At 37.2% G+C, this 12,741-nt stretch overlaps 1 protein-coding gene across 4 annotated transcripts in view; it reads right to left on the bottom strand.

Annotated features, from left to right (window-relative positions):
• Nucleotides 1-1,186: 1,186 nt before the first annotated feature.
• LOC121871381 (endophilin-A-like) overlaps nt 1,187-12,741 on the bottom strand; it is a gene marked incomplete at its 5' end in the record, with an annotated part of 44,084 nt that continues 32,529 nt past the window's right edge. For all 4 annotated transcript variants that reach the window (XM_042373604.1, XM_042373606.1, XM_042373605.1 and 1 more), the window contains 1 exon segment: nt 1,187-6,002. In XM_042373604.1, coding sequence (XP_042229538.1) covers nt 5,883-6,002 — 120 coding nt within the window.

Raw genomic sequence — 12,741 nt, 5'->3', positions numbered from 1 at the left:
CGTTTCCACGTTTAAGCGGTGCCCTGCCGGAACCTAACATGCTCACATTCCGCGGTGCGTGTACCCCATGACGCAGAGAGCGGCTGGCGAGCTGCGCCATTTTTGGATCCAAACCTCCCGCCATCCGCCATGTTGTGTAAGCGGCGCGAACATGGTGCGTACAAGGTCTCCCAGTCATCAAAACATTACCGAGTTCTTCACCCGCCACCCACCACAGCTGGCCCAAGTCAGTGATAGTGATAATTATAGTGAGGATATGGACTTATATGGACTTTGGGGGGTTTGACAAAGAGGCCCTGCAAGCCTCTGTGGTGGATAGTGATACAATTGATACAAGTGATACAGGTGAGGGCCAATAATTAATCTGCCCTCTGCCTCGGAACCAACCGCCCATCCCCGTGTGCCCAGCCATCTTTTCTACTAATGTAAGTGTTAAAACACCTAATATTATTGATATTTCTCTTAATTATTAATTGTGTGTGCATACCATCATAAAGTTAAGATAATATTTTTACTACAACATAGTTGTGTGTCGTCAAAAAGTGGAGTTTGGGGGCGGCCCGGAATCTATTTCAATTAATCCCATATGTTACGTTATTCACTTTACGCGTTCCTCACTTTCCGCTGCACCCTGTGGGTTACTTTAACCGCGTAAAGTGAGGGTTGACTGTACAACAGTTCAAGATATACACACACAAAATAGATGCACTCAACATCAGAATACATACCCAAGCAAATGCAATACGGGAAAAAATCCAGCAAACACAGGACCCCATACTACACAAGACAACAATAATACATCACACAACTGGTGTCCAAGAAGTATAAAAACCCAGATAGAACCAGATCCACTACCAATATACACACAATAAAGAAAAAGATGGGGATTTTTCCCTCCATAGACACAAGACCTGGAGGGTCCCCCCCATGGACTAGTGGGGCAGCTGCGCCTGGTGCGCCACAAACTCGTCCCCACCAGGTGGATAGCCCACCTGCTTTCAATCAACCCCCCTGTACTTCCCTGTTCTAACTTTACTCTTACATCTTCTTGTATCTTCAGAGTCTATAAGGTTCTCTTCCCTCCACATAGACCGACTGAGTATTCAGAAACAGCAGAATAATATTCCATATGTTGTAGTTTGAAAGAGTTTACAATACTTGTGTAAAAGGTAAATGAAAATTTAAATCATGTCATCAACGTTTATTTCACATGTACAGACATTAGTCACAGAAGTTTCAATAGCACTAAAAGATCTGAACATCGGTAAGGGGTACAGTTACATACAGCAAGGCAGAGAAAGTGGAAGAAAATAGAGAAGATGGCTACAGAGGTGAGTCAAGAGGAAAGCAAGCTAGGTCACATCCTTTACCCACGTAATAACTTACATGTGGAATGTACCATTTAATTGCAAGTTTGTCTCAGAATCCTACACTTATTTCTTATGATATTTAATTTGCAACTTATAAGTGATGGCGGAGGGAATAGCACATTATGTCCTTGACAGATCAAAATATGAACCATCAATGGTAACACTGTGTACTTAGTCAGTCATCTTTCTAATCCAATAGACTATCCTCTCCTGTTCATATGGAAGTGAAACATCTCCATTATGTAAAATTATAGCAAATATTATTTAAGTGTCCTTGAGTTTGTTAACACTGTCAAGATCTTTCTACTAAAGTAACTTATGATGGGCTTTTAATGAGACTGCAAATGATTTATTATGAGTAACAACATTATTAACTATTGTTATATATTCATCAAGATATAAATGTGTCAAACATGTAAAAGACTGAAATTAGAAGAAAGGCGAAAGAAAATTAAACATTTGTCAAGTAGTTTCTCACAAGATGCATTACGCCATAAAGGGAAGAAGATTTTGATTAGAGAATATTCACAGCAATCTCAGAATTCAATATTTGAATTTCTCTACTACAGTACAAATGTAAGGAGGGAAGTCAACTTGGAACTGGTACCACCAAATAATATCACTTGCAAAACTGCACAACATTAACTTACATTAATCATTTCCAATGACCCCTCTAATGCTCCATGACCAAAAATATTCCCTAAGGTTTGGAAAGTAAACTCAATATTTATATGACATCAATATATTCTGAGGGAATACCTGCTGTATGTGTTACCGTCGTTGGTTGGTTTCAGGCATCATATATCTCATAAACAATTTTAAGTAAAATCCACCAAAACACAAAAACAGATAAATGACTTCTTGAAAAATCCCCCCCAATAAAAGAAAAATAACAAAGGTGATGCAAAAACTGACGTCTGGCCCTGCACATACTTGGAGCCCTCTTCCATTAACTGATCATGTCAACATGTCATGCTTAACAAAGGGTGTGCCAGTCTCACACTACCTATGTAAATGCACCAATGTTACATTTCCCTATGTAAGTGCATTAATGTTACAATCTTTGTGAATGGAAACCACAATCCATGTGAGTGCATCAAACTCACAGTAAGTCCTTACATAAGCATATCAATTCAATAATTCTTATGCAAGTTTTTCAATGCCACAATACCTTATTGTAAGTTTGTAAATAAGTGTGTGTGAATACCACATTATCTCAAAAGTTTTATTTATGGTGGCATATAAAAGAGAATTATATGGAACTGCCCTAACTTGCCTTAATCATACAAAACTGAGTGTCAACACCATTATGACTGAATAAAAAAAGGAAAGACTTACTGGTGAACCATCTTGTGGGCACAAGAGACATCTTCATTACCAACTCAACTAGGCTAGAGCACATCTAATGCTGGTCTATGTACAATGAGACATACAATAAAACTTCCTTGAAAATAAATATACATAAATGTTTTATTATTTACAACACAACTCCAAAGGCATAATTATTATATTATGTATTTTATAGCTACCAAATTCTATATTTCAAAATTATTACATTAGTATTGTTCAAATCTTAAATTTTTACTGATGATAATTCTACATAATAACAATTGTATTGCCATCAGTATTTTTCAAAGAGGAATTTCTAACAATATACATCAAGCTTTAAATTAAATAAGACAACATAATAATAGTTAAAGTGTAATGATTTATAAAGTTGGAATAAGTGTACTCAAACATACTGTACTGGCTTCTAACATAAACATGTTCAAAATATTTATGGCCCTAAAAAATTAAAAAATTTTATCCCACTTTAAATTTTTTTCTTCTTCTTCTTCTTCAGTTTGCGAAAGTTAATTGATATAATGAAATGAATCTGTAGGTACATAGCCAAGTATAGTAGTACATTACAAAAGTCTAGTGGCAAAGGCATGATAGATACACAATCATGGCCGAGTATGACTTCCAAGTTACAAAACAAAGACCTTCCTCACAACTCCACTCAGCTTAATATTATAACTTCTATAAAGGCAAACATTCCCAACTTTAACAGAATCTTAAATTCATCACTTAACATCTGAGACACATAAAACATCACAATATTACATATACAACAATTGGCTGACTTTTCAAAGACACTAGATTTGAGAATAACACTAATGCCCTGTCACTGATGATAAGTCCACTTCATCTGGTGCTTCAAGACAAAACTGTGCATTATTATCTGCAGTGATCATATCTGACCATTTGGTAAAAATCAACCACTGACTACTTTTAACTTGCTCAGATACAGCAGAATGACTATTGCGATATCTTTGCTTTCCAGCTTTAAAATTATGAGAGGGTTATTTAGCGACATACAATATTTGACAGTATTGATATGACAATCCTCAAGCTGAGGATGGTAAAGAACAAACATATGAGTAACATGCCAGCAGAGTGCGCAGTAGGCAGCTAAGTCACTTTCATATATAGAACATCAATTCTCGTAATTTGCAGGTAATACTGTACAAACTAAGTCTCTGCACAGTATTCTTCCATTTTGGATAGTGAAATGAGCTACCCTCTGCTGCTCATTTCATTCATTAAGATAATTTATCTCTATTTCGAAATCAGTTGCACCTAAAATTATCATCACACATTTTTTACAGAGTTTTATGACAATAGCATGAAGTCACCTGCTAATGACAGGACTGGTGTACCGAGTCTTCTGATGTTCCTTAATAATTTATACCTCAGTTAACAATATAAAAAAAGTGAATTTCATGACTGGCTAGTCAAATATTATCAACTAAACCTACTTTTTTCCCTTGTAAAACATTTTGTAAAATCTAGTTTCTTTCAGAATGAAGATTGAAGTTTGGACCGGGCTCACCCATAATCAGTGGGGCATTATTCACTGTGAGGTGTGTCAGTCTCATTACAACCTTCTACCCAGACCCATGGCAACATCTCATAACTTACAGAGCAAGTTTCTTGTCATGGAGCCTTACTGTAGGTTACTCCTCTTATATACCTTCTCTAATAAACTTAACACACCTGCTAATAAATATTATAATATCACTGAGATGAGTCATACACTGAAATAATTACAATTAAATTTATTACAGTTATCTCCTGCAATGATAATATGTTTATTTAGGGATGAAAAACATACAATATTGATCATGAAATTACCCTCAAAACTGTCAAAGAATCTTACACTAATCTGAAATTAGTTTTGGATACTACATATGAAAACGTGTGTGTGTACGTGTGTGTGTGTGTGTGTGTGTGTGTGTGTGTGTGTGTGTGTGTGTGTGTGTGTGTGTGTGTGTGTGTGTGTGTGTGTGTACACAAAATAGTTTCTTAAAGGCAATGAATATATGAGTACAGTAATTCATTTTATCATCCATCAGCAGTTGTATGCATGAAACTGCAGTTAACATTGTTAAGTGTCTAATACACATATGTTTCTGGTGAGTGACTTGTAACATCCAGCATGTGTACTGTTGTAAATTATTCAGTGCTCATCCCACACAGTGGAATGTGGCACCAAGATGTGGAATGTAACATCATAATGTGGAATTATGTTCAAACACTTGTTTATACTGTATTAAAATGTGGATTCATTAACAACTGAACTTTAGTTATAAGATATTGGAAACTAAAGTAGAATTAAAACATTAACATTGCAATAATCCTAAAACAGACTACGTAATTTTCTTCCTAGTCACTAAAGGACTGAGTATGAAAAGAAGAAAGTAAAGAACTGAGTATGAGAAGAAGAAATAAAGCACTGAGTATGACAGGAAGAAAGTAAAGCACTGAGTATGACAGGAAGAAACTGTAGCACCGAGTATGACAGAAAAAATTGAAGCACTGAGTATGACAGGAAGAAACTGAAGCACTGAGTATGATAGGAAGAAACTGAAGCACTGAGTATGATAGGAAGAAACTGAAGCACTGAGTATGATTGGAAGAAACTGAAGCACTGAGTATGATAGGAAGAAACTGAGGCACTGACTATAACAGGAAGAAACTAAAGTACAGAATATGAAATGAAGAAACAATTACAAAATGTTACTCAGTCAATTAAATAAATTTTGAGGCATTCTCTTTTCAGTTTCACAATGAAGTTACAACAGTGGTCCCTTTCATAACAAACAATGAACATATAGCTGTATACAAAACAAGACTCTGATTATAACCAAGGCTATAACAATAAGCCTACTTCCACCCTTAGAGACAGTAATACTGTAATAATGTGCTTTTCAAAGAAAATCTCTTGTATCACTGAATATTTTCAAATAAAAATTATTTTACATTGGATTAAAATTTGAAAATAAAATGATGCATCATACAATCAATTCCTCTATACTTCATTTAAATATACTGCAACATTTATTTGTAGAAGATCTACAGTATATTTTCAAGATGGTACCAAATGAGTCAATCACTTTCTACAATCCCCTGTGCTCATTTCGTTGAGGATCCCCTGGGTCTTGGCAGAGGTGGATGGTGCGAGAGACTTTAAGGAAGAGGCACCGTCACATTAACATAACTCACGGGGAACAGCCCTGTCTTGCCGTTAACAGTTCCCTCAAACCAGTTTTCATCAATCCGTTGGATCAAGGCGATGTTGTCTCCCTCCTGTAATAGTGATTATTAAATATTACACCGACTATCACTGATGTACTCCTAGATGCTGGCCCTTTGAGATTGTTTATGATGCAATTATTCTTCCTGGAAAATTCTGATCTTACCTGAACTCTTCAACAACAAGGGATACCCTAATTTGACTGAATTCCTTAAAACACATTGAAGACTAATTTCATCTTTACCATAATGTTACGTATAACCAATGCTCAAGGTAACTAGTACAGTAGAGTGGAGTCACAATACAGTGAACCCTTGAAGATTCGGACCATGTAAATCTGGATTTCGGAAGATTCGGACAAAAAATTTGGGGGTTCTAGGCTAAGAAGCCTCCCTAAGAAGCATTCCCAAAAGTGGGTGAAGGTAGTTTTAGGCTTAAAGTTTTATCTTATAAAATGTGACCGACTAAACTTAGCAGAATATAACTTGCATTACTGGAATCATTGCAAGATAGTAAATAATTTGAGTATAAACATGATAACATCACATAGCTTGCACAAGAGATAAGAATTTTAGTCCTATTGTGTACCTGTAGTACATTTAAGTACAACAATTTTTCAACTCGTTTAAATGCACTAACCGTTCTAAATACAAATTGTGAAAAAAGTAAAAGAAATAATTGTCCTAAGGGCAAACCTGTACTCAAATGATACTAAATAATTACTAAACATTTTATGTCTAGTGTAAACTATAGGATGTTTATAGTCAAATTAATCACTATCTTACAAGAATTCCAGCAATGTAAGTTATATTCTGCCAAGTCAATTCAGTGACATTTTATAAGTAAAAAACTTAAACTCCCTCTATATGACAGATAAGTAAATATGCACTCGGTAACCTTCACAACCTTAGCCGCTGGCTGTGTCAACACCTCACCTCCCCCTACCCCATCCTCCCAGCCAGGGTGAAGGTAGTTTTAGGCTTAAAGTTCTCATCTTATAAAATGTCACAGACTAAATTTAGCAGAATATAACTTTCATTGCTAGAATCCTTACAAGATAGCAAATAATTTGAGCATAAACATCACATAGTTTGCACGAGATAAAATTTGTAGTCCTTTAGTGTAGCATACATTTGAGTACATTTGAGTACAAAGTGAGTACAGTAAGATGTTGCTCAAAATTATGACTTTTTCAAAGGAAAAAGTCTGTATAACTAACCCCAGTGGTCGGGATAATATGTAATGTATTTTTGGTGATTTTTATATCATTATTTATATTTTTTATACAGTTAGTACATTAGCCAGAAGATTCGGACAATCGACTTTTTCGGACAGATGGTCCCCCCCCATTTAGCCCGGACCTTTTAGGGTTCACTGTAATTTACGAAATACAATTTCTAGTTCTTAAATTTGCCAGTACAGGTGGCCCTCATTATAATTTATACTGATATATGTCATTTCATATCATAAATACACTACACTATGTTGCTAACAAATATAGAAATAAATTTTTATTATATATCATTTGTTTCATATACTGTACTGTATATGTCGTCTGCATCATCCGCTGTTTTATACTAAGTCTTTGTGATAAAAATGCAGAAAGGTTCAGCAGGTGAGTGGTGGATGAAGCAATGATTGTCAACTTTTGAAATTTAACTCTGCCTGGGACTCGCTAAATAAAACATTCATAATAAGGAAATATACTGTATTCAATTTTCAATTTCAATAGTTTATTCCTTGATTATACTGTATTGTATAATTATCTCATGTTTCTAAGATAATATTTCCAACTTAAACAAACTGGGATACATATGAAAAAAAAAATGTGATCTGATATCACTAAAAACATATTTAGTGATAAAAAATCCTGACCCTTGTAACACTATGAGTTAAGTCAACTGGCCATGTCATGGTGATTAATGATGCTTCCTGCCTCATGCATTCAAGATATTCTTACTGTAAACATAATTGTGTTAAGGTAAGTTTCAAAATTTTATGTTTAAGTAATGTTTGGTTTGACCCACTGTTTAGATAAAACATTGATTAAGTTTAAGGAATAACATTCACACCTGCTGACACCACCACTTCTTGCCCATACAGTTGTTGCTGGTTTAGTTGTGTATACTATATATATACAGTGGCCCCTCGGTTAACGAACTCAATCCGTTCCAGAAGGTCGTTCGTTAACCGAAACGTTCGTTAACCGAAACCATTGTTTCAATGGGTTTTTGGGTAATTGGTTCCAGCTCATCGAAAATTTCCCAAATTCAACAAAAATGGTAGAAAAGTTCACTTACTTTGAGGTGTGTATGTAGAAGGCTCCTGGATGATGATGATGATGATGATGGGATTTAGAATGGGGGTGGAAGAGAAGGAAGAAGAGAAGGCATTGGGGTGGAAGAGAAGTCACCCCATGGCGCCATTTCACACATAAAATTTTAGCTCTCTGGTTTAATTCAAGATTATTTTCTTTAAATCAACGCTGCACTGCATTATATATTGTCAATATATAAAATATATTTCAAAATGACCAATAATTTGCTTGGAAACACAGAAAAAAAGCGTTTAGTTGAAGAGAGTCTCAAGCAAGATGTTACCTCCAGTGAAAACAGAGAGAGACTGACGCCTGTTTGCTGTGTTAAGAGGCTGGATGCCGCGCATTAAACTAGTCACTTTACCTTCAATTTTGTTCAATAATTGTTAAAATGACTAAAAAATTGAATATTAAACTTTTAAAATTATTGAATAGTATAAACTTCTTGATATTTACAAAAATAGTAAGGAATTTAAGCCCTAGAACCGATTAATGTATTGGCGGACTGATACTAAACCTGGTTGCCCGGTCAGTGCAAGCGAAAACATGTTGAGGTCGGTTCGTAAGAAGTTCGTTAAGCGAATTTTTTTTCGTTAACCGAATTGAAGATCCTTATGGAAGGCAGTTCGTTAATCGAAATTACGTTAACCGAGGTGTTCGTTAAACGAGGGGTCACTGTATATGAGTATATTTGATGAAAGTTTTAGACTAAATATGATATTCCTTTGGCATTCTTTATCACTGGAATTAAAAACACAGTAGTGATTAGTGTCAACACAAAAGTCTGTGGGTTACAGGGATATCTGTTTCTGTATTAAGATAGGTGGAGACAGCTGCAGTCAGGGAAGAACTGTTGGCGAGAATTGAACATTCTCGGCTTATTTGGCCACCATGCTGAACTATGTTTAGGCGAGTTTGTATCACTTATAAAAAAAATAAATACGATTAACTGGGTGCATGTAAGCAAAACTACAAAATAATACTGTACTGTGTAAATTGAGGATACACTGTACTATATGTGACATTTTTGTGGCATATGCCTATTTGGCATACTAATGTGACCTGTGGAGCAAGGGAAGGCTTTTTAATGAGGAATGACCGGGAAATTAATGCACCAGAACCTCAACATTCCTGGATTTGACTATTTGCAAAGGAGCCTCAGGGGGTTATATTCATTAAAATAAAATAAAAAGATATGATGCTTATTTTAAAAGTTGCGGACATCTGCCACGATGTGACATCATGTTGCCTTGCCACACTGCTGTGTTCTCCCACCAGTCTCGTCTGAGTCGTCTCTGCTGTGGGAATTTTTACTCCTCCTTCCTCCTGAACAATTCTAATCTGAATTACAACATTTTCGTGGCACCCAAAAGGCCATGAACTGGAGGCAGTGTATCCGGTGCAGAGTGAAGAAAATGATGACTCTTACACAGAAAATTGAAGTGTAGGATAAACTTGCTAGCGGCAAGAGCGCGTTGGCTGTTGGACATGCATCTGGAGTAATTGAGTCAACCATTCATTCCATCAAGATGAAAGGCAAGGAATAGAGAAGATGGAGAATTTGTTAAGTGTATGGATTTAGGATGTGAGTCAAAGAAATGAGCCAGTCGACCAAAAGGTTATTCACAGTAAAGCTATGAGTTTATATAAGTGTTTCAGCCAGGATACAAGTTCAAGTTCTACACCTTCCCAAGGAAGTAAGGGCTGGATGTACCCAAGAATGTCTGTGGGTGGTTTCAAAGTTGGAAAGTTAGCGGCAATTTCACGGCTGGGACGGGGAGCCTGTGAGTTTTATGGCGTCCCGCAAGGTGTTTTTCTTTTCCCAGGTGGCTGGGCCATGTGCGGTCACTCCAATTCAGTCCAGGTTAAACACTTGTCCGTTTCACACGTGTTACTCTGCTCTCTTAACAACTGTGCTTCTTCTGCTTGTGATGGGTCCCAAACACCCTCAACCACCTTCATCCAGCCATGGGAAGGTGCCCAAACAAGTGAAAAGAGAAAAGGTCATGTATTTCTCTCAAACATACGCCTGGCAACGGGAGCAGGTAAGTGGAGTGAGTGACTGATAGTTAGCCTGTCATCTGCAGTTGTAACTCTCCTCACTCCCTGCCATATTTTATTGGATTTACTGTTATTACTAGTGTTAATGATAGAATAGTGTTTAATAGTGATTAATCATGTCACTGTAGCTAGGTTAGCTCTTCAGTGTAACCACCAGGCTATGGGACCAACCAAGCTGTGAGGTGTTATGGTTTTCTCAACTAGTATTTTTGGGTAGATATGTGTAATTTTCTAAATTTATTTTTACTCAGTTACATGTATACACCATCCTAAATACATATTGTGAAAAAAGTAAAAGAAATAATTGTCCTTAGGGCAAACAAGTAGCTGGTGGGGGGTGTTGCTAGGAAATCGGAATCCAAGCTGAGCTTTGTTACTACGGTAGAGCAAGGAGTTTATGTAAATGACGACTGTGATAAACTTTCCTTTGGTTTTTATTTACTGGTTTGGCAATAGTATTTTTTGTTGTAACTTATTTATTAGTAATATTTTTATTTATTCCTCACATTTCCTGGTACAATACTGTATACAGGTATATTATTTTATGAAAACCATGGTTGTGAGGTGTAATGGTTGTTTTTCAACTAGTATTTTCGGGTAGATATAGATCTATGTATCAACCCAGCTTGTGCTCAGATGCCATTCGTTCTAGAGACGGTAATTTTTATGAGGAAAAAATTGCCGTATGGCAACCCAACTTAAATAACAAAGCATGGTGTTGACTTAAGGGTAGACTCTCGCATTTTTTCTACATTTCGATAAATTTTGTCTTGTTTCTGATTATTTATGAGAGAATTTTCCCATTATTATTTATTTGTGTGTCCACACACACACACACACACACACAAACGAAAAAAATGATTGTCCTAAGGGTATACACATAAAGGGAATAGGTATACATTTCTTTGCACACAAGTAATGATATTCGCAGATTTGCTAATTTGCAGCCATTTTGAAACCCATACCCAGCTAATTTTAAGGGCATGCTGTACTAGGTTTCTGCATACATTTTATTTAATCAATGTGTACAATATTACTCATAAAAGGCACCTCCTCAAGGGTGTGGATCCCCTAACCCAATTTTTCATGGTGTTAAGGGTTTACTTTTTACACTTTACTTTTGTCCTCTTCACCACAGATTGGCTCGTTAGCCGCCTGGGTGAGCGGTCATGTCTCTGTCATGCACTGCTGACAAGTACTAGTCATATACTGGCTTTCTCTTATGCACTGTTGGCAGGGACTGGGCTTGCATCGGCTCCTGAATGTACCTGAACCTGCTCAGGTGTTGATCAAGTCTGGTCTTGAAAGAACTCACACTTGGTGCCGTCACAACACTTTCTGGCAGATTGTTTCAAGAGTTCAGAACTCTCACTCCGAAAAAATTTGCCCTCACAGTTTTCTGGACTTGAGGCTTCTTCAATCTTGAGCTGTGACCCCTTGTGGGGCGAGCGTCTACCAGTAAGGACACTCGACTGAGTAGTGCCCCTTGAGATGCTTATATACCTCAATTAGGTCGCACCTTGTCAGTCTGTAGTATAAGCTAGGCAAGTTCAGGCGCTCCAATCTCTCAGGGTAGTTGAGGTTGCTGAAGTGCAGGCACCAGTCTGGTGGCCCTCCTTTGAACATTTTCAACCAACTGACAGTCCCTAGCATATCTCGGGGACCAGACAGGGTGACAGTTCTCCAGATGGGGAAGCACTTCACTCTTGAAGATCGTTACGAAGGACGGACCGTCTAGATATCAGAACGAACTTCTTGTAAGATCCAATAATTTAGTTGCCGGATTTACCTTCTTCTCGCAATGGCCCGAGAACTTCAGCTCATTGTCAGCATACACACCTTGGTCCTTCTCACATTCAGTCTCAAATAGTGCAGTTTTTTCATCCCGTTGGGACATGATACGCCTCCTTACCATTGGTAAGCCCCAGGTGCATCCTCTTACACTTCGTGACATTGAATCTCAGAAGCCACTTCTTTGAGAATTCTTGGAGCTCACAGAGATCCTTCTGCAACTCTTCACAGTCAGCTTGGTTCTTGATTTCCCGAAATAACTTGGAGTCATCGGCAAACATTTGTATGGAGGAGTGTACAAGGTCAGGCATGTCATTTTAGAAACAAACAAACCCCGCTTGTGACAGGTAAGGATAATGATTTCGTGCCATTAATCACCACACACTGCTTGCGGTCATGTAGAAAGTCTTATAACCACGCCAGGACGTTTCCCAGAATTCCGTACCCTTCCAGTTTGATTTTCAGCCTTTCGTGGGATACATTGTTGAAAGCCTTGGCAAAATCTAGGTAAATATTGTCAATATTACCACCCCGTTCTAGAATATGGGTCCAAATATCCAATACCTTGAGCAATTGTGTTAAGCAGGAGCGCCCCGGCATAAAACCGTGTTGGCAATCCTTTA

Source organism: Homarus americanus, unplaced genomic scaffold (assembly GCF_018991925.1).
Source record: "Homarus americanus isolate GMGI-L3 unplaced genomic scaffold, GMGI_Hamer_2.0 scaffold45698, whole genome shotgun sequence".
In the NCBI taxonomy this organism is placed as follows: domain Eukaryota; kingdom Metazoa; phylum Arthropoda; class Malacostraca; order Decapoda; family Nephropidae; genus Homarus; species Homarus americanus.
Note: the sequence above shows the minus strand (reverse complement) of the source record. Positions and strands in the feature narration are given on the sequence as shown.